This window comes from Lepidochelys kempii, unplaced genomic scaffold (assembly GCF_965140265.1).
Source record: "Lepidochelys kempii isolate rLepKem1 unplaced genomic scaffold, rLepKem1.hap2 scaffold_119, whole genome shotgun sequence".
NCBI lineage: Eukaryota > Metazoa > Chordata > Testudines > Cheloniidae > Lepidochelys > Lepidochelys kempii.
The window spans coordinates 53,382-80,243 of record NW_027333598.1 but is presented as its reverse complement, the minus strand read 5'-3'; the positions used below and the strand labels follow the sequence as shown (position 1 = coordinate 80,243).

Sequence of the window (26,862 nt, the reverse complement as noted above, 5' to 3'; positions counted from 1 at the left end):
AAGCTAATGCCAACCACTGCACCTCGGCTGCATCTGCACGACAACTGTAATTGTCTTTTAACACCAAGATCACTAACTTGAGCAGCCAACGCCATGTACAGTCCTAGTGGATGTAAGGAACGGGTAGTTTTTGCCTCAGTGTAGCTTGTTGGGAACAAACCTCTCTCCCCCACCTGGAGCTGATGAACATTCCTGGCTGGAGGGACACACGCTCCTTTGACCCAAAAGGAAAGGAGTTGATAGAAAACATCACAGGATTGACCCCAAAGAAGGGTGAGTTGCAAAAGGCAGGAGCAGGCAACTCATCTGGGGGAGCTGAGTAACCACGGTGAAGATGGGGCACAGATCACTAAGTGGGAATTAGCAAATGTGATTTAAAAGAAAAAAATACCTTTGGCCAGCCCTAGTCAAGGCATTTGTTACAGATCACTCCCATGTGGATTTTCTGATGTCTAATAAGGGTTGAGCGCTGATTGAAGCTTCTCCCACACTCAGAGCACGTGTAGGGCCTCTCTCCTGTGTGGATTCGCTGATGTGTGATAAGGGCTGAGCTTTGATTGAAGTGTTTGCCACACTCACGGCATCCATAAGGTTTCTCACCCGTATGGATTCGCCGATGTGTGATAAGGTGTGAGCTCCGATTGAAGCGTTTCCCACACTCAGAGCATCCGTAAGGTTTCTCACCCGTGTGGATTTTCCGATGTGTAATAAGGTGTGAGCTCTGCTTGAAGTGTTTCCCACACTCAGGGCAGCCATAAGGTTTGTCATCTATGTGGATTCTCTTATGTGCAATGAGATGCGAGCTCCGCTTGAAGCATTTCCCACACACACAGCATGCGTAAGGTTTCTCACACATGTGGATTCTCTGATGTGTGAGAAGGTCCGAGCTCCCTTTGAAGCTTTTCCCACACTCGAGGCATGTGTAGCGTGTTCCTTCCAAGTTCATTCTCTCACGTGTAATAAGGTCTGACTGGCTACCGAAGTTTTCCTCTGGCCTCTGCTGACTCTCACAGGCTTTTGTTTTTTCTGGGCGTGCACAGCTCCCAGAATCATTCCCTTTGGACCTTCCTGACAACATCCCATGGGCTTCTACTCGCTCAGCATCTTCCTGCTGGGGTTCCTCCTCGTTTTCACTCACCATCCCAACACCTGACGGGAGACCGAGAGAATCCAGACGTAAGTCTCTGCCTGCGCCAGAGAGAAAGGAAATCTCAGAGAGAAGAATGGAAAAAGGGATGAAGGAACCAAAATGTGTACAGGACAGATCAAACCTATCAGGAGCTGATTTTCCCTTCAACCTTCCCCAGAGGAAAGAAAGGAAGGGATCAGTTCTGGGTCCGTATGTCAGAAGAAATCTCAGGGGACATCGAGATTGGGGAGGGACCTGCTACCAGTTGTCAGTCAGGATAGGTGGGAAGCCATGAGTGACCTCTGCCTAACGATTCTACATCTGCAGGGAACAATCCTGAACTTGGAGAGCTCACAAGGTCTTTGTAGGGCATCCCAAATGTTTCCTGTATTCACCGACAGTTTTGGGGTTGGTTTAACCAATGCCTCACCTATGCAGGCAGCTCTCGGGAGCACTTTTTTCTTAGAGCCATGAAGGTCTGGGACCCACGGCTCCTCCCCTCGTTCCAGCTGCGAGATCACATCAGTTCTGGAAACTGGAAACCCTGCTCAAGGCAAAGAAAACAAGGGAGGTCAGTGGAATTTGTGGGATACTTGTCACAAAGAATATTCCATGCTTTTAAGCCCAGCTCACTTTTAAGTAGTAACGTCCCAAGGCCGGCTTCCTTGGCTCAAAGTGCCAGGAGATGATTATTATAAATCATATTCATTACCTTAGTGCCTAAGGGCCAACTAACAGTGGGTCCTCATTTTGCTAGGCACAGTACAAACCGAGAAGCGTTGATGGCCCGTGCCCTGAAGAAGTTACAATCTAAATAGACAAGGCAGACACAGAATGGGGGAAGAGGTAGAACCCACCAGCAGAGTGAACTCCGTGAAGGCAGAGTGGCAGATCTGATCAACACAGGCCTAGATCTTGAGACTATCGGATTTAATGTTCCAACCAGGGCCAGTGTTTTCCGGAAATTGTCGCTAGGACTGCATTTTTTCCCAAAATTACTCTTTGTTTGTGGAATCACCGTTAATATCCGGAATTGCTGATCAGAGGGTGGGTGGGGCATGCAGGGTCACAATCCCCCAGATTTCTCCCTGGAGACACCCGTCTCCTCCCCAGGGCACAGGCTGGCTGCGGTTGAGACTTGATGCCAATTTCTTCCCTCCTCATACAAGTCTGGGATCGGCAGTGGGATGCCAGGCTCTCTCATCATGCTGCAGAGAGGACGGCACTCACAGCTGCTCGCGGCTGTGTCCACAGCACCTCTCCCCTGCTCATCTCCCCTGTACACAGCTGGTTCATGCCCCGTCTCTCCAGCGCACAGCTGGCTCTAGGCTCTCAATGCCCAGTATCTGAGCCCCACCGCCCCCACACAGCCGGCTCCTGTCCCCTCCCCCCAAGGCACTTTCAGGCTTTAAAGGATTAGATATTGCTCACGTTTGTCAATTACTCTCTTTTCATTGCCTGCAAACTCTTGCCCTAATTATGACTGTTATCTGTATATCTAAGCCAGCCCTTGAAAGCATGAATTCTTCACAGACTATGATGCCGAGATGCGCCACATGATACCAGGAAGGGCTGCGGGATGGGTTTCCTGTGCAAGCTGGTATCGCTACGGGGTGATGAATGCCAGATCTCAAGGCTGGTTATGCAGAGCTCCACCTTTTGAAGCTTTACCCAATGCAGAAAGGGAGTCACCCTCATTCAGGAGACTGAAGACGACAGACTTTTGGGGGATAAACAGCTGAGTTTGAGCTGACTGAGGGGGGTCTTTCTGGGCTACAAACTCACAGGACCTGATAACCACCAGGAGGTAACCCTTTAAGAAAGGTTTTAATACACTTTGGAACCGATCAGGGATTCCCATGAGGACCGCTGAGGGAATGAAGGTAAACACGCATTTGGATGCTCTTCTTCTTTTATGAGAATGGGAACAGGATAGCACCATATTGCAGCCCATTGGAAAACATAATCCCAACTACACATATAAAATGATGGGCTCTAAATGAGCTGTTTCCACTCAACAGAGGGATCTTGGAGTCACTGGGCACAGTTCTCTGAAAACATCAACTCAGTGTGCCACGGCAGTCAAAAAGCAAAGAGAATGTTGGGAATCATTCTGAAATGGATAGATAAGAAGACAGAAAATATCCTATCGCCTCTATATAAACCCATGGTACACCCACATCTCGAATACTGCCTGCAGATGTGGTTGCCCCATCTCAAAAAAAGATATATTGGAATTGGAAAAGGTTCAGAAAAGGGCAACCCAAATGATTACAGGTATGAAACTCTTCTGTACGGGGAAAGATTAAAAAGACCGGGACTATTCAGCTTGGAAAAGAGACAAAGGGGGGATATGAGAGAGGTCTATAAAATCAAAACTGCCATGGAGAAAGTAAATAAGGACGTGTCATTTACTCCTTCTCATAACGCAAGGACTAGGAATCACCCAATCAAATTAATAGGCAGCAGGTTTATAAGAAACAAAAGGAAGTATTTCTTCGCACAATGCACAGTCAACCTGGGGAACTCCTTGCCAGAGGACGTTGTGAAGGACAAGATTATAACAGGGTTACAAAAAAAAAAAAAACACCATGAGAAATCTATTGAGGACAGGTCCGTGAATGGTTATTAGCCAGGATGGGCAGGGATGGTGTCCCTAACTTCTCTTTTTCATAAGCTGTGAATGGGTGACAGGAGATGAATCACTTCATGATTCCCTGTTCTGTTCATTCCCTCTGGGACACCTGGCGCTGGTCACTGTCGGAAGACAGGACACTGGGCTAGATGGACCTTTGGTCTGTCCCAGTGTGGCCATTCTGAAATACCAGGGAACCTAGTGAGTCCAGTGCAATGGGAGGGAGTAGGAAAATCCCTGGCTGTGGAGAACACTGGGAAATTAGAAACTATCATTCAGAAGCAACAGACTCTAAATAGTCTAGAAAAGAATAGGCAGAATGTGAAAAATAAGAATAAGAATCGGGGTCATGTGACTTCAGGAATGAGGGACTCAAAAAACCAAGTCTGCAGAGAAGAGAGATTGTGGCTATTGCACATGGGGATGGGGGAGCAACTCTCCAGGTCTCAAGGATTTTCACCAGCAACCGAGGCCATTGTCCCATGCACGGGGCAATCCGGAGCAGTGAGGAGTTGTGTCATCTGTAATCCTGGCTGAGTTTCAATGGTCTGCTGCTGGAGCTCCCTTGTCTGGATTCCCCCAGCCAGCATTCAAGGTCTGTGTGATCAGTAACCCTGGACCAGCCGCTCTGACCCCAGCAGCCTGCTTCTTACACCCCAAGCACATTCTGGTCTGGGTGGAGAAGGCTCAGGGTTTGAGAGAAGGCCAGGGGTAGGAAGCTTCTGTTCGTTATGCTGGACCTAACCCCCCATTTTATTTGTGCAAACAGGAGATATTTGACACTGTGCGATTCTGCTCCTGTGCTCTCTTCCCACAGCGTTCAGCAGCAGGGGAGGGTCGCTGGTCGTGTGTGTGTCACTGGCATGCTGGGGTGATGCTGGAACAGGACAGAGCAGAGGTGGCATTGTGGGGGTGGCGGGAACCTCATCTCTTCCGTTCCCCTCCCAAGAAACGAGGGGACAGGAATCCTTACCCAGCGAGGTCACATTCTCATAGGTCTCCTGCATGACGTCTCTGTAGAGGGCTCTCTGAGCGGGGTCCAGCAGAGCCCACTCTTCCCTGGTGAAATACACAGCCACCTCCTCGAAGGTCACCGTCCCCTGAAAGAGCCAGAGCCCCACACTCAGGACCTGCTGCCCCACTCACAGCCCCACTATTCACGGGGGAGAGGAGCCAATCAAACGGAAACTCTGGGTGGACCGCAGTCAACAGAGTCCCACCCCCACCCCGCTCAGAGCAGCCACGAAACACCAGGGTGAGGGGGCGAAGAGACACCCCTCCTCTCTCCCAGCAGATCCATCACAAACCTACTAGCCACAGACTGATACCGGAGATGCTGCCCCGAGCAGGGTCTAGGGAGAGATCTCTTGTAGGAAGCCCAACACCCTCCTCCTTGTGAAAAGAAAAGGAGGACTTGTGGCACCTTAGAGACTATCCAATTTATTTGAGCATAAGCTTTCGTGAGCTACAGCTCACTTCATCCGATGCAAACTGTGGAAAGTGTAGAAGAGCTTTTTATATACACACAAATCATGAAAAAAATACCTCCTCCCACCCCACTCTCCTGCTGATAATAGCTTATCTAAAGTGATCACTCTCCTTACAATGTGTATGATAATCAAGGTGGCCCATTTCCAGCACAAATCCAGGGTTTAACAAGAACGTCGGGGGGATGGGGGGGCAGGAAAAAACAAGGGGAAATAGGTTACCTTGCATAATGACTTAGCCACTCCTAGAGCTGGATATGAAGCAGGGGAATCTCCCCTAAGCCTGACTGGTGGCTTCCCCCTTCGTATTTCAAGGCACCCGCTGGTTAGTTGGGTCAGGCTCCAGCACTACGAGTCTGGTCCTTTTTCCCAGCCCCATCTAGGTAGGTTATTTTCTGTTCACCAGATTGGAGCATTTCCACCTCCGAACCTCATGGGTCTCTTCCTAGAATCTAGGCCACTTATTAAACAACTCCCAGCAGGTCTGCCACCCCCTGGCCTCCTCCCTTTCTCCACCCTGTGCATTTCCTGCCCCGCTCCAACCTCCAAACCAGACGGTGCAAACCTTTCCCTCTCCCGTGTATTTCCTGTCCCTCTCCCTCCTGCAGGAACAGATCAGAACCCCCCACAATAATCCCTACCTGAGCTGGCTCCTCTGCAGCCATGTCGCTCCCTTGTCCCATGGGAGGACGGGATGAACCGGAAAGAAACATGAGCGTCGTTCTGCAACCTGGCCGGGCAAGAAGGGCTGTTGTAGAAGTTTAGGAACGGACATTAGTTCAATTCACATCACGCTTCCCCCAGGCTCTTTCCCTGCAGAGCGAGATCCGAGATTCTGCCGTGCTGAGAAAATGCTCAATCTCTGGATTACAGCAGAGACCTGGCCCCTCCTGCCAGGCTAGGCCCACAGACACACTTTTAACCTCCTTTCTCCCTCCTGCATCCCAAAACAAAGTCTCTGAACGCAATCCCAGAAAAAAGCAGAACCAAAGGAGTCCCTTTCGAGGATTCCCTCTGACACTGACCCCACGGCAGCCACATCCCAGCAGGAGGGACATGGAGTCAGGAACTGGGTTTTCCTCTCTCTGATCCTCGTCTCCTCCACAGGAAAGTGATTCTCCCCACAGTGCAGTAATACATCTGTCTGGGCAGATGAGAGAGCTGGAAATCTCTTTCAAAACTCTTTTATCCCACGGACCCTGTCAGTCTCTCTATCTCCTTTTCCCTGTGCCCTCTCCATGCCTGTCTGCTCGGAAACTCTCATTCCTGGGTTGTTTGCTCCCCCATGGCTGGATTTGCTCCTGCAGATGGCAGGAGAAATGGGGTGGGGGGCTGTTACTGTAGAGTCATTTTATAGTCCTTCACTGCCTGCCTGGGATTTCCCGATTGTCTGCCTAGGACCCCAACCTGCCCTCCACCAGGATCTGCCAGGCCATTTGCCTGGGACCCCCTCCTCCTCCCAGCAGGACCCCCTGACGCTTTACAGGAGGACCCCTCACTCTGTGCCAGGGACCGCCCCACCACAGCTCTGTGCACTGGGCATGGCAATGGTCCCAGGAGCCAGCTGGGCAATCCCAGGCAGAGCCCCTGGCACAGCACCAGGCAGCATCTAATCCCCTGCCCCACCTGCCCAAGAGACCCCCACCCCCACTGGTCTGCAGCCAACAGGCCCCCAGCGATATCCACCTCCAGGACCCATAGCCTTAGGGCTGGGCACATCAGAACTACCCCCCAAAACCCCAAATCCTCCAGAACCCACCAACCTGACTAGGGCCCCCCCTGCCCAGCCACCCAGAGGCCTCCCCCTACCACAATGTCCCTTCAGCTCCCGCTGCAATCTCCCCACACAGACACCTGCCCCCCCCAGCAACAGTGTTCCCTCACAGTGTCTGACAAGTGGACAGAAAGTTATCACCGCCCCCTGCTGGCCAGTCACACAGGCAGGGGGAGCCCGGGGGGACGCCTCTTTAACAGGAGAAGGGAAGCCATGGAGGGCCAAAATAAGTAAGACATTTCCATACTCTGTCACTAGCAAATAATGGCCACCGTGGATCCACCCCAGAGTTGGCTACAGCTTTGCACTGCGGGAAGCCTCCCCTCACAGAGACCTATACTATAAAGCTGCAAATAATACTTAAAAAAATAGCCTTAAAATTAAAAAAACTCAATTAATAATTTAAAATCAACAATAAAAACATTAAATAAAAAAATATAGCAGCTCAAAACATTTTCCCTCCAAAACAGGCTAGCTTTAAACTATCTCTTAGCATCCCCCAAAAAAAATTATGCTCTCATCGGGCCCCAATATTATATATATATAAATAATAGCAATTATAAAATCTATAAAAAAATAATACAGGCTAAAACCCATGCCCAAGCCAAAGCACAGGTTGCCTATACTGCCCCAAAAAACAATTGGTTATAACCCTTGTTTTCAGGCTAAAGTTGGTCATCTTGGCTTGGTGGTTTATTTAGCCTGCTATTAAAATTTCTCTTTCCTATATTGCTTGTATTACTAGTATTATGCTGTGCAATATCATATATCAGGGCCCTTTTGCAAAAATTAATAAATCATTCTCTTCAGGGCTATCACAAAATGCTTATAAAAAATCATATTATAAAAAAATAAATAGCCCAAATAAAAAAACTCAAAGCCAAGGCTGTTAAATGTTCTCAAAGGGGGGAGTTGTTGGGAACACTGGGGCATGGCCACTAGGTAACTCGAGGGGATGGAAGACCAGGAGTGTCGATGAAGCCCCCTCGCACTAGGCCCCTGTGTCCTTGCCCCCACCCCCCGCCTGGAGGCATTCGCAGCAGCTCTGCATACTAGGCCCAAGTGTCCTTGGCCCCCCCGCCTGGAGGCACACACAGCAGTTATGCTAAGAATCTGCAACAGTATGTTGCAGAGTCAGACTGCCTGAAACTAAGCAAGGCCAAACAAAAACAATATAAAAAAACAATGCTAAATAAAGCTGCTTTATATATAGTTTAACAAATAATACAAAAAATCAGGGAACTAGCTGGGAACTGAATTGGCTGGCTATATGAATACTTGGAGCAGCTTGCTATTAAATAAGTATGCTAAAAATATATATATATAAAAGCCTGTGTAACTTCCTGCTCTGTTGTGCAGGATTTAAGATTTTATTCTCCCTGTACCTTTTTGCAGCTGCAAATAAACTTTTCTGCTTCTCCACCCCGTTGTAATTATTGGGTGTAGCACACCGGGTAACAAACCACTCAAGCTGTTGTTCAGCCTCTCGGCACTGGGTGCCGGCAACACTAGCAAATAATGGCCACCGTGGATCCACCCCAGAGTTGGCTACAGCTTTGCACTGCGGGAAGCCCCCCCTCACGGAGACCCTTTGTCATGGGGTTTGGGATACTTCTGGACCCACGCTGCACTCAGAGGGACCTCCTCATCCCGTGCCAGCTGGAGAAAAGAAAAGGGTCCAGCCAACTCTCCTGTTACCAACTGGGAACCACCCATCCCCCAAACAGGGGGAGGCCCCTGGCTTTGATGGGTATTGAATCTATGGCTAGTCTCTTTTATCAGCAAACATTTTTAACAGAGAGAAAGGAGGGAACAAATGATTCTCAAAGGAGAGGGAAAGATGATCATTGTTGCAGGGGGGTTAATTTCCCAACCAGGATGGAGAAGGACTCAGGGCGACAGTTTCCCCCCAAGGAAGGACAAGTTGCTGGGATTTAGAGACATGGGGAACAGCCCCAAACCCAAGAGGATTTTTAATTGACATTTGATCATGACATCGTAAGAGGGAAAGCTGAGATTTGAGATCAATGTTCAGAAATGAAAGAGAAAGGTTGGAAATCTGAGGGATTTTGGATCCATTTATGCAAATTATAGAGAGGAAAGTGGAAAATGAGAGGGATTTTATAGCAGTTGTTGATAGGAGGTAAAAGCTGAGTGCATTTCCCACCACTATTTGGTCAATGAATAGAAATGGGCAACATTGGCAAACGTTTGAGATCCATATTCAGGAATCTGAGAAAAGGTGTAAATCTGAGATTTTCGTCGTAATTTATAATCACAGAGACAGGGAAAGCTCTCAGGGGCATATTCAATTAGAAGTAGACAACTAGAGTAAAAGTGGGGCAAACGTTGAGGGTATTTTTGAGGAATCTTTGAGACGTACAGAGAAAACGTGTCACAAACTACGCAACTGAGAACATGGGATAAACGCCAAGACCGGGGGGGATTTTATGTGGCTATTAAAGAACTAGCTGGAAAAGGGGGGACCGTTTGTCATATAAAATCCAGCCTGTCCAATACATAAACAGAAAGTGATGGTCCCCCCCCACGGCCCCCGTTCACCTGGGCAGCAGGGAGCCCTCTGAGGGGCTGACTGAAGGGGGCGGGGGGGCGCTGGAGGGCTCTTTGGGGGCGGGGAGGGGGCGGCAGTGGGGGATGGGCAGGTAGGGGGCAGAGAGTCACTTTCCTGCCCCCCCCGCCCAGCGCTCCCGCACCGGGGTCTCCCACTCACCGGAGCACGGGGGGGTTAATGACGGGCCCCACCCCGCACAGACCCCGGAGGGAGCCGCAGCTGCTCCTCCTACAGATCCGACACGAGGCAGCGCCTGGTCTGCTCCTGGCCCCGCCCCCAGACGCTGCCCCGCCCCCGGTCTGCTCCAGGCCCCGCCCCCTGGCGCTGCCCCGCCCCTGTCTGCTCCATGCCCCGCCCCCTGGCGCTGCCCCGCCCCCGGTCTGCTCCAGGCCCCGCCCCCAGGCGCTGCCTCGTGTCGGGTCTCTCGGAGGAGCAGCTGCGGCTCCGCTCCGGGGTCTGTGCTGGGGGGGCCCGTCATTAACCCCCCCGTGCCCGGCCGGGGGGGGCTTTCTCCAGTTGGGACCAGCCCCGGGCTCTGCCCGCCCCCGACCCGGTGAGTGGGAGACCCCGCGGCGGGGGTAGCGCTGGTGGGGGGGCAGGAAAGTGACTCTCTGCCCCCGGCACGGCTGGGATTGGGGGGGGCAGAGACTGGGGCCCGGCGGGCGGGGTCCCTTGGGGGGTGTTGGGGGGAGAAGCCGGAGTTGCGGGGGGTGAGGGTTGAACTGTCTCTGTGCAGCCAGGAAATTCCCCGGGGGGGAAGTGGGGGGCGGCGGGGGAGTTAATTGGATCCCCTCCCCCCACGGGCACAAATGCCCCCCAGTTTTCCCCTTTTCCCTCTCGGTAGCTCCCACCTGGTTGTAAACTCCCCCCCACCCCCCCATTGATCCGCTCTCTGGTCTCCCCGATCCCCCCCCCCCCCGTCTCTCCCTCCTCCTCACATGTCCATTGAAACTCCCCTCCCGTGGGGGGGGGCGGGATTTCCCTCCCCCCCCGTTTTATCTGCAGCGATTTGTCCCGATGTCGGTGGGAAGTTGGAGCCCGGAGCCATCCCCCAACCTGGCTGCCCCGGCGTGGGGGTGGGAGGAGACGCCGGGTCTCTGCCGGGGCGGGGAAGGGAGGGGACGTGTCCCCCATGGGGCTGCCCCCGATTCCGGCTTCCCAGTCCCACTTGCGGCCCCCAACTGCAGCACCGTTGCCCCCAGCCCCCACCTGCCCATCCCCCACTGCCGCCCCCTCCCCTCCCCCAGGGAGCCCTCCAGCTCCCCCACCCCCGGCCCCCTTCAGTCAGCCCCTCAGAGGGCTCCCTGCTGCCCAGGTGAACGGTTGGCGGGGGGGGGGGACGACGATCACTCTCTGTTTATGTTTTGGACAGGTTGGATTTTATATGACAAACGGTCCCCCCTTTTCCAGCTAGTTCTTTAATAGCCACATAAAATCCCCCCCGGTCTTGGCATTTATCCCATGTTCTCAGTTGCGTAGTTTGTGACACGTTTTCTCTGTACGTCTTAAAGATTGATAAAAAAGTTTGCCCCACTTTTACTCTAGTTGTCTACTTCTAATTGAATATGCCCCTGAGAGCTTTCCCTGTCTCCGTAATTATAAATTACAATGAAAATCTCAATTTTACACCTTTTCTCAGATTCCTGAATATGGATCTAAAACGTTTGCCAATGTTGCCCATTTCTATTCATTGACCAAATAGTGGTGGGAAATACACTCAGGTTTTACCTCTGTGACAAAGTGGGACTGTTCTTAATGTTTCCTCTGAATAGTGTGGGGGTGCCTCAGTTTCCCCTATGAAGTTCTTAAGTATCTAGGTGGTGGGATAAGGGTGTATGATCGTTGCAGAGCCCTAGAGGGCAGGTGTGTGCAGGAGTCTGGACACAGAGAATGGCCGACACCCTGTTTCCTGGCCACTGATGGCCTGGGCCCTTCCCCCCTGCAAGGTGAGAGCTAAAGGGTTGGAGAACAAAGGAATCAGGTGACCTCCTGGCCCCGGAAAGGAACAAAGCCAAGAGGAGGAGGGGCTGGAGGGAGTTTCAGTTGGGGGCTGGCTGGGACATGGAGTGAAGGGCAGACGGGATTGTCTGGCTCACTGCCCCCCCCAGAATGGCCCAAGCTGAGGGGTCCTGTTCTCTGCACCTGCAAGCTCTGTGTTAGACCATGTTCCTGTCATCTAATAAACCTCTGTTTTACTGGCTGGCTGAGAGTCACGTCTGACTGCGAAGTTGGGGTGCAGGACCCTCTGGCTTCCCCAGGAGCCCTGCCTGAGCGGACTTGCTGTGGGAAGCGCATGGAGGGGCAGAGGAAGCTGAAAGGTCCGAGGTCAGACCCAGGAAGGTGGAAGCTGGGTGAGCTGTGTGTCCTGAAGACAGGCTGCTCACGGAAAGGCGACTGCCCCAGAGTCCTGCCTGGCTTCATGGGGAGCAGCTCCAGAGCATCGCCCAGGGACTCCGTGACAACTGGTGGCAACGGTGGGATATACTGCACCCCGTGGACGGCGCTTCCTGCAGTAAGTGACTGGGGATCAGTAAGTCCTCTTCTGGAGTACTGTGTCCAGTTTTGGGTCCCACGCTACAAGAAAGATGTGGAAAAATTGGAGAGAGTCCAGCGAAGGGCAACAAAAATGATTAGGGGACTGGAACACATGAGTTATGAGGAGAGGCTGCGGGAACTGGGATTGTTTAGTCTACGGAAGAGAAGAATGAGGGGGGATTTGATAGCTGCTTTTAACTACCTGAAAGGTGGACCCAAAGAGGATGGATCTAGACTATTCTCAGTGATAGCAGATGACAGGACAACGAGGAATGGTCTCAAGTTGCAGTGGGGGAGGTTTAGGTTGGATATTAGGAAAAACTTTTTTACTAAGAGGGTGGTGAAACACTGGAATGCGTTACTTAGGGAGGTGGTGGAATCCCCTTCCTTAGAGTTTTTAAGGTCAGGCTTGACAAAGCCCTGGCTGGGATGATTTAGTGGGGATTGGTCTTGCTCTGGGCAGGGGGTTGGACTAGATGGCCTCCAGAGGTCCCTTCCAACTCTGTTATTCTATGGTTCTATGAGTCTTTGATTCAAATCCCTGACGTAATCCCACACCGTCCAGTAGCCCCAGGCACATTCCAAGCGTTGGATTCGAGACACTGAGTCAGCTTCCTGCAGTGAGTTTCAGCCTTCCCAGAGGTAATTTGTGGGGGCTCACCCTTTTCGGATGTTCTTGTTTAATTCCCCTCCATCCAATTCAAATGAGTTTGAAATTACTCACGGCAACATTCTTTCACTTACTTTGGTAAACAGAACAGTTATCAAATGTTGTACTGAGAGACCAGTCAGTGGGGAACAGAGCGATAGTCATTTGTAAACCAGCTGCATTAAGAACCACAGGTCTCTGGATGGGGGTAGACCACCGTGGGGATGGGAGTGTCACAGAGAATTTGGAGGGAGGTGGCGGAGTAGAGGGTGGAAGAGGTTGAATTAGGGTACATTTTCCCTTGGCCCCGAAAGGGGCAGCACGACATGCCCAATTAAAAGGGGGTGTCACGCCTGAAGAATTTACAATATCCACCAAAATAACAGTAACAACAAGACAAACACAGAACACAGTGTTTTGTTGCAACAGGGGACCCACGGCGTTCTGGGTTTTCTTCCACTGGCACCAGCTTGCCCAGAAAGTGTCTGAAAAAGAAAATAAGCATTCCCCAGCCCCTGGGTGGGGACAGATGATTGCTTAAAAATGCCCCTTTCTTTTCACATTTTTTTTGGCTGACTGCAGGAAAACCAAAAAATTACCTTTATATTTTGTTTGTTTTTTTATTCAAAGGATACTTGCTGCATACCTAGACAGAGGAGGCCTGTCTATGTAAACACGGTCTGTTCCTGAAGTCTTTCCCCCAGCTCATCACTAGATGTGAGGGGGGAGGTCATTCAGGCCTTCCTTACACTTCGTATTTAAAAACTCCTTATTCTTCCTATCTCTGCTGGCCTTAGATTTCTCCTCCTGTCCCTTCTTTGGCAGCTCATATGATGTGGCCAAGTGGTTAAAGTGGTGGGCTGCTTATCATTGTGCTTTGCATGCATGGGTTTGAATCCCATCCTCATTGTGTGCATTTTGTCTTCTCCCCTCCTTCACAAACAACCATCTCCCCTTTGGTACAAGCCACATTGCTTCCTGGAAACAAAAACCTTCTCAGGAACTCAGACCTCCCTTGCTGTCAATAAAACACGTCTAAATCCCAGATTTCTCAAAGAGTTCTTTGTTTCTTAGTATTTATCTCAAAAGGTAACAGCCTCATAACGTCCCCGAAACACCCTGGGACCAGCCCAAATAATTAAAATGCCCCCACCTCAGCCACGACAGTGAACCACAGCTAGCGTGTCTAGGTCAAGGTGCTCTGGAGGAAGCAACTCAAACATTTTCTCTCTGCTTCCCTTGGCGAGGTTTGACTGGGAAAACAAAATTGAAAATTTTCTGCTGGGAAACCAATTCTAGTCTGTTTGGGGACTTTCATTTGAATGGATTATTATTATTCTCTTCTGATCTCTGAATTATTTCAGTTCAGTCTTTGTCCTCCAGATGTGTTGCCAGGTGTTGAGCAGAGTGGGAGTGAGGCCAAGTCATGATGTCTCTTCCCCTCTTCCAACTTGCTAGGAAGTTCCGCTGCCTTGATGTGAGTCAAGCAGTGTCCATTGTCTCCGGGCTGTCTCGGAGGAGTCCGCATTGTACACGGTTCCTGGGAGAGTCCTTGGGAGCGTGGATACCTTTCCTGGGCCATCTGTCTCCACTGTCATTTTGTAGCCCTGCAGCCCCAGCCCCAGAAGCCTGAGTCAGCTGCCCCGGGCTCTGAGACAGGTGCCCTGGGTGTTTTAATTGCAGTATAGACATAACATTAGGATACGTCTACAGTGCAATGAATCACCCACGGCTGGCCCATGTCACATTAATTCAGGACAGCGGCTTGGGCTGTAAAGTAGCAGGGTACGTGTCTCGGCTCAGGCTCAGGACCCTGCTCTAGGAGCCCAGAAGGTTGGGCGGGAGTTTGGCAAGTGAAAAAGGTAAAACCGCAGTGAAGTATTCCCCTGGACTCAATGGCATTTCTCCATTTCTCTGTCTGCTTTGGAGCAGTGACAAAACAGGTCCTGCTGTATTCATTATTTCAAAGGGAGGTTTAGGATTTTCATTCTCAGACACGGTGCACAAAGCAGGACTCAACCCTCAGCATAAACTGAATGAGCCGCCCACAGATTCTGGCAGCCCCAATGAGCCACTTGGTGTGAGAGCTCGGACCTGCCCCTGTCCCAGAGGGAGGGGGTCATCTGCGAGGGGACTGGAACACTGGCCTATCAGCCCTTCACACCCAAACTTTCAGTCACTCTATTATCAGTGCCTATGAGTGTAATTTAAACAACAAGAACGGCTACACTGGGCTAGAGCAAAGGTCCATCTAACTCTGTTATTTGTCTTCTGATAGGAGCCAGTATCAGGTGCCTTAAAAGCCACTACTGGGAGTTGAACCCAGGATCTCCTGTTTAGAAGACAGGTGCCTTAAACCAGCTAATCCATGGTGCTTTCCTCTGGCTAATGTATGGTGTCTGCCCACACCTGACTCCCTGCCAACCCACACTGGGCCCTGACAAGCGTTTCTTGTGTTTCGATTCTGTAAAGCAGAGAAGCGGGTGAAGTTTTACTCCCAAGGGGTGTGTGTGATTCTTTGGACAGGTCTATCTTACAAAATTAAGTCAGTAACAACATTACTTTGGGGTGTTAAAAATTTTACCTTCCCTGAGCAATGCAGTTATATCAGCCTAATCCCGGTGTAGATAGCACTGGGTTAACAGGAGGACTTCTTCCCACCCCACTCTGCCTCTTCGGCTGAGGCCTGCTGGTCCACCTTTCACTCGCTCCTCTCTCCCCGAGGCCTCCTTGCCGGCTGCTCATTCCTCTCCGCCCCCTACCCCAAGGTCTGCCCGCCACCCACACCTCTCTGACCCCTCCCCTGAGACCCACCATGGCCGCCGCTCCCACCTCTCAGCCCCACCCATGAGACCCACCCAGCCTGCCACCCGTGCCTCTCCGTCCTGCCCTGACCACCACTTGCACCTCTGTGCCCCTCCCCTGAGGCCCACCCTGCCCACCTCTTTCTTCATGCCGCTGTTGTTATTCCATGACACATTAAAGATGGAATGAAAAGCTGAGTTTCCTCCAGGGTGAGGAAAGGAAGGAGACACCAACCCCCTGGCAAAGCTCTGTGCCCCACAGAAAACCTGCCCCCTGCTATTACAGTCACTGATGTACTGGGGATATGACGGGAAAGGGACTGTCTGAATTATCGAGGCAGGAATTTTACAACAATCTACAGCAACATCACTGGCCACAAACACACTCTCCTCATGCTCCAGCCAGAAGGGAAACGAGCAGGAATTCTTGTTCAGCGCTGGGCACACTTACACAACAGCACAGCAGTGAGTGTGTTGTGGACGCTGGTCTGAGGAAACAATTGGAAACGATCACTCAGTGAGAAAAGAACTAGAGTGTCGTGAGAGCGCTCTATAAAGCAAGTAGTTGTGGCTGAGTGGTTAAGGTGGTGGACTCGAAATCCCTTGGGGGGGCGTCTCCCTGTGCAGGTTTGAATCCTGCCAACTACGGAGGAAGTTGTGGCTCTTCAGTTTCAGTGCCTGAGCATCCTTGGCCCCAGTGGGAGCCAGGCTACGTCTACACGACAGAGTTATGCTGCTTTAGTTAAAGCGTTTTAATTAAGCCGCTGTTGCATGTCCACACTAGGCTGCTTGTGTCACCGGAGCGCATCCAGGCTAGCAGCTCTTGGATCGCCACAGAGAGCAGTGCATTGTGGGACGCTATCCCACTGTGCAACTGGCCGCAGGGTGCTTTGGGAAGGGTTTGCAATGCCTTGTGGGCAGCCACACGAGGCAGGTTTCTCTATCCCATTGTTCCATGGGCATCCGACTCGATTGCCAGCTGCTTTTCAGCTGCCGTGGGCATGGTGGGCAGAGAGTGTGTGTGTGTTGGGGACAGACAGTGTGTGTGTTCGGGGAGCGTGTGTGTTGTGGAAGAGTGAATGTGTTGGCACGCTGTCCCTAAGTTCAGACAGCTGCTGGAAGCAACCAGTCCTGAGTCAGGCGGAGGGGGACACCCCAGTCCTGAGTCAGGGGGAGCAGGACAGCCCCGACATCAGCCCCCACTTCCCGCACTGGCTCAGCACAGCTCAGCAGTCTCTGTCACATACACACACTGCTGCCTGCCTGGCTGTGTGTCAGGGTGCAGGACGAGGGGGGTTTAGAGGGCCATGGGCCCAGCACTTTTTAGCAGCCCTAAGAACGGACGACGGAGGGGGGAACAAGGTGGAGCCTTGGGGGAAGAGGCGTTCTGTGGGTGTGGCCTCGGAGGGAGGGGTGGCATCAGGGAGAAGGGGCGGTGTGAGATTGGGGCCTCAGGGAGAAGGGGCGGAGTGAGTGAGGGCTGGGGGGAAAGGAGTGTCATGGGGGCGTCACAGTTCGGACGCCGGTGGCCCCCCCACTGTAAGGAATATTCCACCACCCCTGCTCTGGGTCCTAGGTGTGGTGAATTTGTCAGGTCTGTTGCCGGCACCCAGTGCCGAGAGGCTGAACAACAGCTTGAGTTGGTTCGTTACCCGGTGTGCTACACCCAATAATCACAACGGGGTGGAGAAGCAGAAAAGTTTATTTGCAGCTGCAAAAAGGTACAGGGAGAATAAAATCTCAAATCCTGCACAACAGAGCAGGAAGTTACACAGGCTTTTATACATCCTTTTTCCCAGCATACTTATCCAATAGCAAGCTGCCCCAAGTATCCATATAGCCAGCCAATCCAGTTCCCAGCTAGTTCCCTGATTCTCTGTATCATTTGTTAAACTATACATAAAGCTGCTTTATTCAGCATTGTTCTTCCATATCTCCCCTGTTTGGCCTTGCTTAGTTTCAGGCAGTCTGACTCTGCAACATACTGTTGCAGATTCTCAGCATAACTGCTGTGTGTGCCTCCAGGCGGGGGGGTGGGGGTAAGGACACCTGGGCCTAGTGCAAGGGGGCTTCATAGACACTCGTGGTCTTCCATCTGCTCGAGTTACCTAGTGGCCATGCCCCAGTGTCCCCAACAGGTCTGAGACAGGAGTTGCTTGTGAATGACAGTGACCCCTTTGCCAATTGGCACCAATAAGCTTTTGTCACACATTGCGACGGGGCAAGGCAAGACGGCTATAGTTAAGTAGTGCGGAACAGGTATTTTAGCCCCAGGCTAAACAAATCCTTGGTACTATGGTAACCAAATGGCAGTTGTTTCAGGTTAATCAAGTCACCTGGGGCCAATTAAGATCCTTCTAGAAAGCAGTGGAGATAGCTAGGTTGATTGGAATACCTGAAGCCCATCAAGGCCTGGCTGGAACTAGTGAAAAGCCTCCCAGTTCGTCAGTGAGGCGCATGTGTCAGGATCTGTAGGAGGAAGCCGTGCTGTTGGAGGAACCAAGCAGTGCAAATCCACATCAGGTGCAAGGAAGGAGGCCCTGAGGTAACAGCGAAGGAGATACTGAGTGGGGGCTGCTGTGGGGAAGCGGCCCAGGGAATTGTACACGTCCTATTTCCCAAAAGTCAGCTACCATAGCTGCTACTATTAGGGTCCCTGGGCTGGAGCCCAGAGTAGAGAGTGGGCCCAGGCTCCCCCCTCCCCCCCTTCCCTCCCCTCCCCTCCTTGATTAATCATGGATACTGGGAAACAGAGATTGTGCGAGGGAGGGTTGCTTCTCCTCACCTCCCTTGCTGGCTTATGATGGCTCAGTAAGCTGTGGCCCTTGCCTCTAGAGAGAGAGAAGGGCTATGTGGAGGGTCACAGTGAGCCTCTGAGGCTAGCAAAATCCACCAGGAAACGTGGGACCCATAGAGACAAGGACAGAGCTTTGCCACAACATGCACTGAGCTATACCCTCACCCCCTGGTATAACAGAAAGGCCAGCACAAAAAACAGAGAAAGGAACAATAAGATACTAAAATAACAACAGTTGGAACTCTCCATTTCTCTCAGTCTTTGGGTGGATGGGTACTAAGAGCTGTAGCTACAGTTGAGGAACCAGGCGATCGGACAGCTGGCCCAGCCCTCCATACTAGTACCTCTCTGACATATAGGGAAATGGGTCAAAATTGGAATTCATGTCATGACTCACTTCCCATAGGGGATCAGTCTGTCTCAGGCTCTGTCTATACTTCAAACACTGGAAGTATTCTTCTGACAACCTAACACTGTCTACGCTGGGGCTGAGGTCACATTAACTACTTCTCTCAGTGGAGTGGACTTTTCACACCCCTGAGAGAGGTGGCTACGTCAACATCGCTTTTCAGCATAGACCAGACTTTAGATGGCTTCTTGACCTAAAAGGTAATGGACTTCAGCCTTTTCCTTGGTGCTTGAGGACTGCAACTTTCCTACCTGCTGAACACATCCTATGACAGATGACTTTCCTTTGCAAATTAGAGAAGTGGGGAAGTCAGTGACCCTTACAGTCTAAGTGTAAGAACTTGTAAAAACTTCTACAAATTGTCTCTTCGAATAATTTTGCTTTCACTAGAAATAGACTTTGAAACTAAGCAAAATAAGTTCTATTTGAAACACAAAAATTTAAAATCTATACTGGGCCAATATTCACTTATACACTCTCACACACATTCTTCCACCCCAACCATTGGAGTGAGGTTTTCTACCAGAACTCCTTACACTACAGGGGGTAAATTAAAGCCAATTAACTTTTCAAGATCAGCTGTCACTTCCTGTATGACTAACAAAACAAAAAAAAACAAGACACTTTGTTTTACAAAGTGATTCAGATTATCACACAATTAGTCTCCTACTCTTGAACCAATAAATTCATTTTCATTGGAAACAATAACATATTCAAAGAGCTCAAATTCTTGTCATATGAGTTCATTTTCTTTTAATCCCCGTTGCCAACAACTGAACCTTGGCTCTAGTTCTGGTTTGTCCCAACGTAGGTCCCAACCAAATCTCTGAGTTCACATATCGCTGGTTCTTCTGCCATGTGTGTTGGTGGAAGGGGTCTCCTATGTGGGAATGTTTGCATCACGAGGAAAAAAAAAATCTCTCTTTTCACACTTTTTAATCTTTCAAAGTAGGAGGAGGTAGAGGAGATGTAAATGCATAAAACACAAGAGAAAACTGTCCTACACTAAAGGCATTTATCGGTATAACTATATTGCTCAGGGGTGTGAAAAATCCAGAGTTGAGCAATGTAGTTACACAGCCCTAACGCCCTGTGTAGATAGCGCTACGTCAGCAGGACATATAGCTTGAGGGGGCTGGACTAATGAAGTCCAACGGGAGAGATCTCTCCCATTGGCTTAGAGCATCTGTAATAGCATGCTACACCAGTGCAGCTACATGGGGGCAGCTGTGCCAACATCAGCTTTATTGTGAAGCCGGAGCATCAGACACAAAACCAGAGAATCAGGACTCAACGTGCGAGTATCTGGAAGTCTGAAATTGGAACCGGACACGTTCGTTGCCTCATTGGTTACCATCATTTCCACAGCCTGAAAGTCCTGGTTTCTGTGAAAATAGAATGAATTATATTGAAATTATAATTCATTAAAGAAATGCTACTTGAAGGGTTTGTTGAAATATAGTTGTCAAGAAGAGAAACATTAAGGAGTGTGAGACAATGGGTCCTCAAACTAATTAACTTAGAGCTCCTACTGAGCTGGGAGATTGGTAAACATTAGTATGCAAGTAAGATATGTATGTATATTTGTCAGTTTCTGCTTCCTTTTGTCTCTTATGTTAAATTGGCTTATCTGTATAAATAAGTTAGCTTGAGCCTTTGCAGGGGGCTCACATATCTGTGTGCACTGGCAAAGTGCTTTGCTAATAAACAGAATGGTCTGACAAATTATGTGAGTCCTGAATCTGACTTTGACATTACCCAATGAGGCACCCAGTTTGGAATCCATGAGGAGGGAATGTCCTATGAAGCACTCTCTCTCTTTGGATCCAAATGGTGAAGGATGATTGTTCTCAATCTAACCCTGGCATGCTTTGGATCTGTAATCAGTGAGTTGTACAAACAAACAATTTTCCTTGGGGCTTTGGTCACCATAGCTTCTTTTACTGGGATGGAAACCAAGAACGGAGCGTGTACTCATTCAACCCCAGTTCTTTCCAAATCCTTGGCCTTGGTTAGGGTAAATGTACACTTCAGAATCCTTTACAAAAGCACTCAAAATCTCAGCAGTGTTAGTGAGGAATGGCTTCCTGAAACATGCCCAGCTTTTCTTTAATTTGGTGGCACAATTCCAGGCAAGGGACTGGATACAGGCCTGTTAGTTATCAGAGCTGGAGTTTCTATTCAAAACTAGCTATTTTTCTGCAGCTATTAGATTTCCAACACTGATTTCATTTCATACACTTTTTTTTAGCACCTACAAAGGATAAATTCAATAAAAAACCCACTTCTATTTCCTCAACATCTGCATCATGAAGGGGACCATTCCCCATGCCATAGAAGTAGTTAGGTTATTTAAAAACTTTTTAGTAACCTAGCATCCCCCATAATGGGGGACAAAACAGCCCCCTTGCCAGAAGTGGCTCTACCAATTGATGGAACCTGGGATTTAAACTCCAAATGATCACACGGTGCTTGGGATCCATCTGAATTCCCCTTCCAGGTTTTTGACACTTTCATCTCCAGGCATAGCGACTCTGATATAGGATTAAAGAAGTCAAAGCATCGTCTCCAAGCACAGACAGCTGAGAACGCTTCATCACGTGACACTTTGAGAAGTGGAGGGATAGAATGTGATGAAGATCCCTCCTGTCTGAGCCATGCAGAGTTAACAGGTCTGGAGTGATGGGGAAGGAGGGAATCTCTGAGTCACCCCATCTCCTTCCAGTGTCACAGAGGCTGAAATGACACTTCTTTTCCTGCCCCTGCTCCTCTTCCTTTAAATATAATTGGGAAAGTTCCCAATATAACTGCTCTTCAGCACAACCCAGAGCAACGTGAGAACAACTGGCAATGATATAATCTGAATCATTGGTGATTCCGAACAATAATTTTGCAATAGGAGGAATGGTATAGATGTGATGCTCCCTGGTTCCTAATAGGAAGGGCACACTCAAATTATTCGTGAGACAATGGAGTAGATAGGAAGGACAAATGGGTCCACCTCAAAACAGGGTGAACTGCAAAAGGCAAAAATGGGCCACTCATTTGGACACGCTGAGGGATAACGGTGCTGCAAACAGTTCAAACAACTTTAAAAGTTACTATGTGGGAATCAGGAAAAGTATTAAAGAAAAAAAAGTACGGATAGCCCTAGAGGTTTTTATGGTGTTGATCTCCTGTGCAGATTCTTTGATGGCTAACATGGGCTGAGTGCCAAGAGAAGGTTTTCCCACACTCACGGCATTCATAGGGCCTCTCCCCTGTGTGGTTCTCTGATGAGTAACAAGGTTTGAGCTGCGATTGAAGGTTCTCACACTCACGGCATTCATAGGGCATCTCTCCTGCGCGGATTCTCTGATGCTTTATAAGGGCTGACTGGTCATATACGTTTTTCCCACACTCAGTGCATGCATTTTTTGTCTTTCCCCTGAGGATTTCCTGCTGTGTTGTGCTTTCCTTGAGGTCCTTCTGAGTTCCCCGACAGGAAATTAATTTACCCACTTTATCCCTTGGCCGATTTCCCTGCTCTCTCTCTGGTCTGTGCTGAATCTCACAGGATTTTCCCTGCTCATGACTCCTGGACACGTTCCTTTCCGATCTTTGTGATAATGCTCTGTGTTTATCCACTTGCCCAGCATCTTCCTGCTGAGAATTCTGCTCCTCTTTCTCACATGCCATCGCATCACCTGCTGCGGTAGAGACAGAAACCTCAAACAGGGATGGAAAGGGGAAGGCCAACGAAAAAAAGTGCTGGAGACAGGTCAAATAAAAGCAGGAACTGAACTCCTCCAAACACTTCCCCTAACTGGGAGAGAGGAGGGGATCAATTCAGCCTTCACATCCCATCAAATTCATGGGGGGAAGGGAGGAAGCTACTGCCTGATGTCTGCTCGGATCTACAGGAAGCCATGAGCTCTGGTTACCCTGAGGTTATGACCCCTGCTCGGGACAATAATGAACTGAGTGACCTCCCAAGGGCTTCGTAGGGCAGCCCAGATGTTTCCTTCAGGCACTTACAGATTCTGAGTTGGTTTCATGTTTCCTCACCTTTGCAGGGAGCTCTCAGGGTCTGTCTTTCCTCTGAACCCTGGAGCTCTGAGACCCATGGCTCTTCCCCTTCTTCCAGCTGGGAAAACACATCAGGTTTGGAAATGGGAAACCCTGCTCAGATGAAAGAAAACAAAGGAGTTCAGGTGATTGCATAAGACTTTGTCATAAAAAAACAAAACATTCTATTAATTTCACTTCAGTGCTTAGTGTGACCCGGTGTGCCTTGGGGAGTCCTGACTGAAAACGCTAAGGTCAGGGCAGGCTAAAAAAGGGAGAGAAGATGCTCCCAGAACTGATGGCTAACACTGAAGTTAAAATCACCGACCACTCACAAACTATGCTTCTGATCCCCCACACTGGTTATTGAGAAGCTGAAAAAGATCACACAGCCCCCTTTATTGCATTCCAGTTCTCTGACTCCCAATCAGCACCTGTGTTCGGTACAGTGAGAGCTTATTTAAAAATTCTGGTCACAGAAACACAATGTTCTGACCCCAAAGGGTCAGCCATATGACCAGGTCAGCACAGGTTTGAATCATAGAATCTCAGGGTTGGAAGGGACCTCAGGAGGTCATCTAGTCCAACCCCCTGCTCAAAGCAGGACCAATCCCCAATTAAATCATCCCAGCCAGGGCTTTGTCAAGCCTGACCATAAAAAAAAGGTTTGGATCTTACCCAAAATACCAGGCTGCCAGCCAATCCTTTAGCCTCTAAACTAAAGGCAAGAAGGAAAGGTCAGATACATTCAGAAATCTATATATCGGGTTCTTCACAGTATTGGTGAGTTCCTGGCTTGAAAGTCCGTCTGGAACACAACCACAGCTTGGATGGGTCATTCAGTCCTTTGTTCAAGGCTTCAGTTTGCAGAGAAGTTGCTCCAGAGGTAGGAAGAGGGATTGAAGAGAAAATGAAGATGATGCAGCTGCCCTTTCTATTCCCTTTGCCTTGTGGCTTGTACTTCCTGTGTCCCAAACACAAGCTTCACAGCACATGGCATGGAAAAGCCCTGGAGTTCTCAGTACACAGGCATACCCCTGCATGTCTTGCTGACTCAATAGGCGTATCCCCTTGGTTCTTTTCATGGGCTCATTGTACAGCTGATGACCCTTGACAGGCCAGTGAAGAGGCTCAGCAGTGCTGATGCCAGTCTGTCCGGGGGTGTCACCCAGAAACACTGCACAAGTCTGGAAATACAGATATACCCTACATCTCTATAACTCACAACACAAAGGAGGTACAAAACATAGAAACAAAATGATCATACTTGGAAAATCATAGCATTTTCACTGACACCTTACACGGCATATCTAGCATGATTCATTGCAATTTCATCATATTGGTATTTTATTATTAATTATTATTATTGAAGTGTCTCACAATTCCCTACAGTGTCATGCCTAGTAAACCAGTGAATTCCCAGGACCAGCTCCCTGGGTCCCTGAAGATGCTGAGCACTCTGCTTATGAGGGATTGAAATACCCACATATCTGCTGGGGACACACACAGACAGGCACAGTCTGTACCCTGTGACGAAGTTCCTGCTCTACCTTGGTGGGTCTTGCGCTTATTGGCGGGTTTGCTCAACTTGGAGCTTCACGGCAGCCCTCAGCTTGGCCGTTTTTCTGAACCCACAGTCCAGGCTGACGACTCCTGCGTCTGACCAGGAGTTGGGAGGATTTGGGGGGAACCCGGGCCCGCCCTCTACTCCGGGCTCCAGCCCAGGGCCCTGTGGAATGCACCTGTCTAGAGTGCCTCCTGGAACAGCTCTGCGACAGCGACAACTCCCTGGGCTACTTCCCCATGGCCTCCTCCCAACCCCTTCTTTATCCTCACCATAGGACCTTCCTCCTGGTGTCTGACAATGCTTGTACTCCTCAGTCCTCCAACAGTCCGTGTTCTCACTCTCAGCTCCTCGCGCCCCTTGCTCCCAGCTCCTCACACGCACCTCACTAACTGAGGTGAGCTCCTTTTTAAAACCCAGGTGCCCCGATTAGCCTGCCTCAATTGATTCAAGTAGCTTCTTGATTGGTTGCAGGTGTTCGAATCAGCCTGTCTTACTGGTCTCCAGGAGGTTCCTGATTGTTCTGTTACTTTACCCAAGGAAAAGGGACCTACTTAGCCATCTGGCCTGACCCTGTCACAACCCCTATGTTCACTCTTCTAGAAAACTATGATCAATTATTTACATAGTATGGCTTGTTTGAGGTATCATTTGAAAATGCATAATCTACAGAATATTATCCTCCTGTTAAAATATGTGTAGCAACACTATGTAAAATTATGAGATTTTACTGTCTCATATTAGTGAAAAAGTTACAATTCTGTGGAACACCCTCAGACCAGTTCCTCAGAGACAGCAAGGCAAGCAGCTGGTCAAATTGCCATTCTCCAGGAGGGGGAAGGTGTGAAGAAGACATTTACATTCCTTCACAGGGACCACTTGAAGCTCATAGCTACAACAGACAGCCGGTCACCAGGACTCAGCTGAGAACTGAAGTTGTTTGTCGTACAAAGGACTGAATTATAAAAAGAGGGGAGGAAAATGCTTGAGACTCTCTCTCTCCCCCTTTTCCTCTGCTCATGACAGCTCCTGAAGAAACTGAACTTGGCAGCAGGGGCGAATTAGGGGGACTTCTGGCTGAAAGGACAGCCAGCCTGCCTCAGGATATAGTGAGAGAAACATTTGCTTTGTATCCGTTTTAGCTTGTTAACTTAGATGTTAGTTTGGGTTTTATCTTGCATTTCTTTTGTAAACAATTCTGGCTTTTATACCTCATTACCTGTAGTCAATTAATATGGTTTTTTTGCCGGTAGTTAGCCATCTCATTTTCTTGTTTCATCTAACCAGTGTGTTGGGATTAAAGTGTGTTGGAAAATCCATTTGGGATAACAAGGCTGGCACGTGTCATTTTCCACTGATGAAATGACAGACTTCATATGACCTTGCGACGTTCAGTAGTGTGCTGGACAGTGAAAGATGCACAAAAGTCCAAGACCAGAGAATTTTCTGGGGTTCTCCTGTGGTGCACTGTAATTCGTGAGTCGCTGACTAACAGCGCTCAATACTGTGTAGCTGGCAGCGAGTTACATGCTGGAGACTGGGTGTTAACTGCCCAGGAGTGGCTGTTCTCACAGTAAAGCAGTGTAAAAGCCACCCCAGCTTGGGCAACTGAGGGGAAACAGCTGTTCAACCAGTCAAGATTGCACTGTGGTTAATGTCACAGACACTCAATTTCAAAGCATCTCCTAAAACACAGAGAAAGTAAATCCATGTCCCAGAAGTTGAAGACTCCAGACAGAGGACAAGTCTCCCTGGAACTGCTTCTTGCAGAGAGAGAGAGGTCCAGACACAATGAGAGAGTCCTGGGGAAGCTGGGAACACTAAGAATGGGCTGGTGGGGTTCAGTGGAGAAAGGGAACAGGAAGGGCAGGGATATCACTGAATGCAGGATCTCAGCAGTCCTAGATGTCAGGATAGCACCTAGTGCAGCCCATTGGAAAACATAATCCCAACTATACATATAAAATGATGGGGTCTACATTAGCTGTTTCCACTCAAGAGAGGGATCTTGGAGTCATTGTTGATAGTTCTCTGAAAACATCCACTCAGGGTGCAGAGGCAGTCAAAAAGCAAACAGGGTGTTGGGAATCATTAAGAAAAGGATAGATAATAAGACAGTACATAACTTGCCTCTATATAAATCCATGGTACGCCCACATCTTGAATATTGTGTGCAGATGTGGTCGGCCCATCTCAAAAAAGATACATTGCAATTGGAAAAGGTTCAGAAAAGGGCAAAAAAACCCGGACTAGGAGTATGAAACAGCTTCTGTATGAGGAGAGATATGTAAGACTGGGACTTTTCAGCTTGGAAAAGAGACAAGAGGGCATATGAGAGAGGTCTATAAAAGCATGTCTGCTGTGGAGAAATTAAAGAAGGAAGTGTTATTTACTCCTTCTCAGAACACAAGGACTAGGAATCACCCAATCAAATTAATAGGCAGAGGTTTATAAGAAACA

At 49.4% G+C, this 26,862-nt stretch overlaps 1 protein-coding gene across 1 annotated transcript in view; it reads right to left on the bottom strand.

Annotated features, from left to right (window-relative positions):
• Positions 1 to 403: 403 nt before the first annotated feature.
• Positions 404 to 26,862, bottom strand: part of LOC140904471 (uncharacterized) — a 70,592-nt gene continuing 44,133 nt past the window's right edge. Inside the window, exons 2-3 of the mRNA XM_073326852.1 lie at positions 21,964 to 22,055; positions 404 to 932 (exon numbers count right to left, since the gene is read on the bottom strand). Coding sequence (XP_073182953.1) covers positions 404 to 932; positions 21,964 to 22,055 — 621 coding nt within the window. The remainder of the gene's footprint in view (positions 933 to 21,963; positions 22,056 to 26,862) is intronic.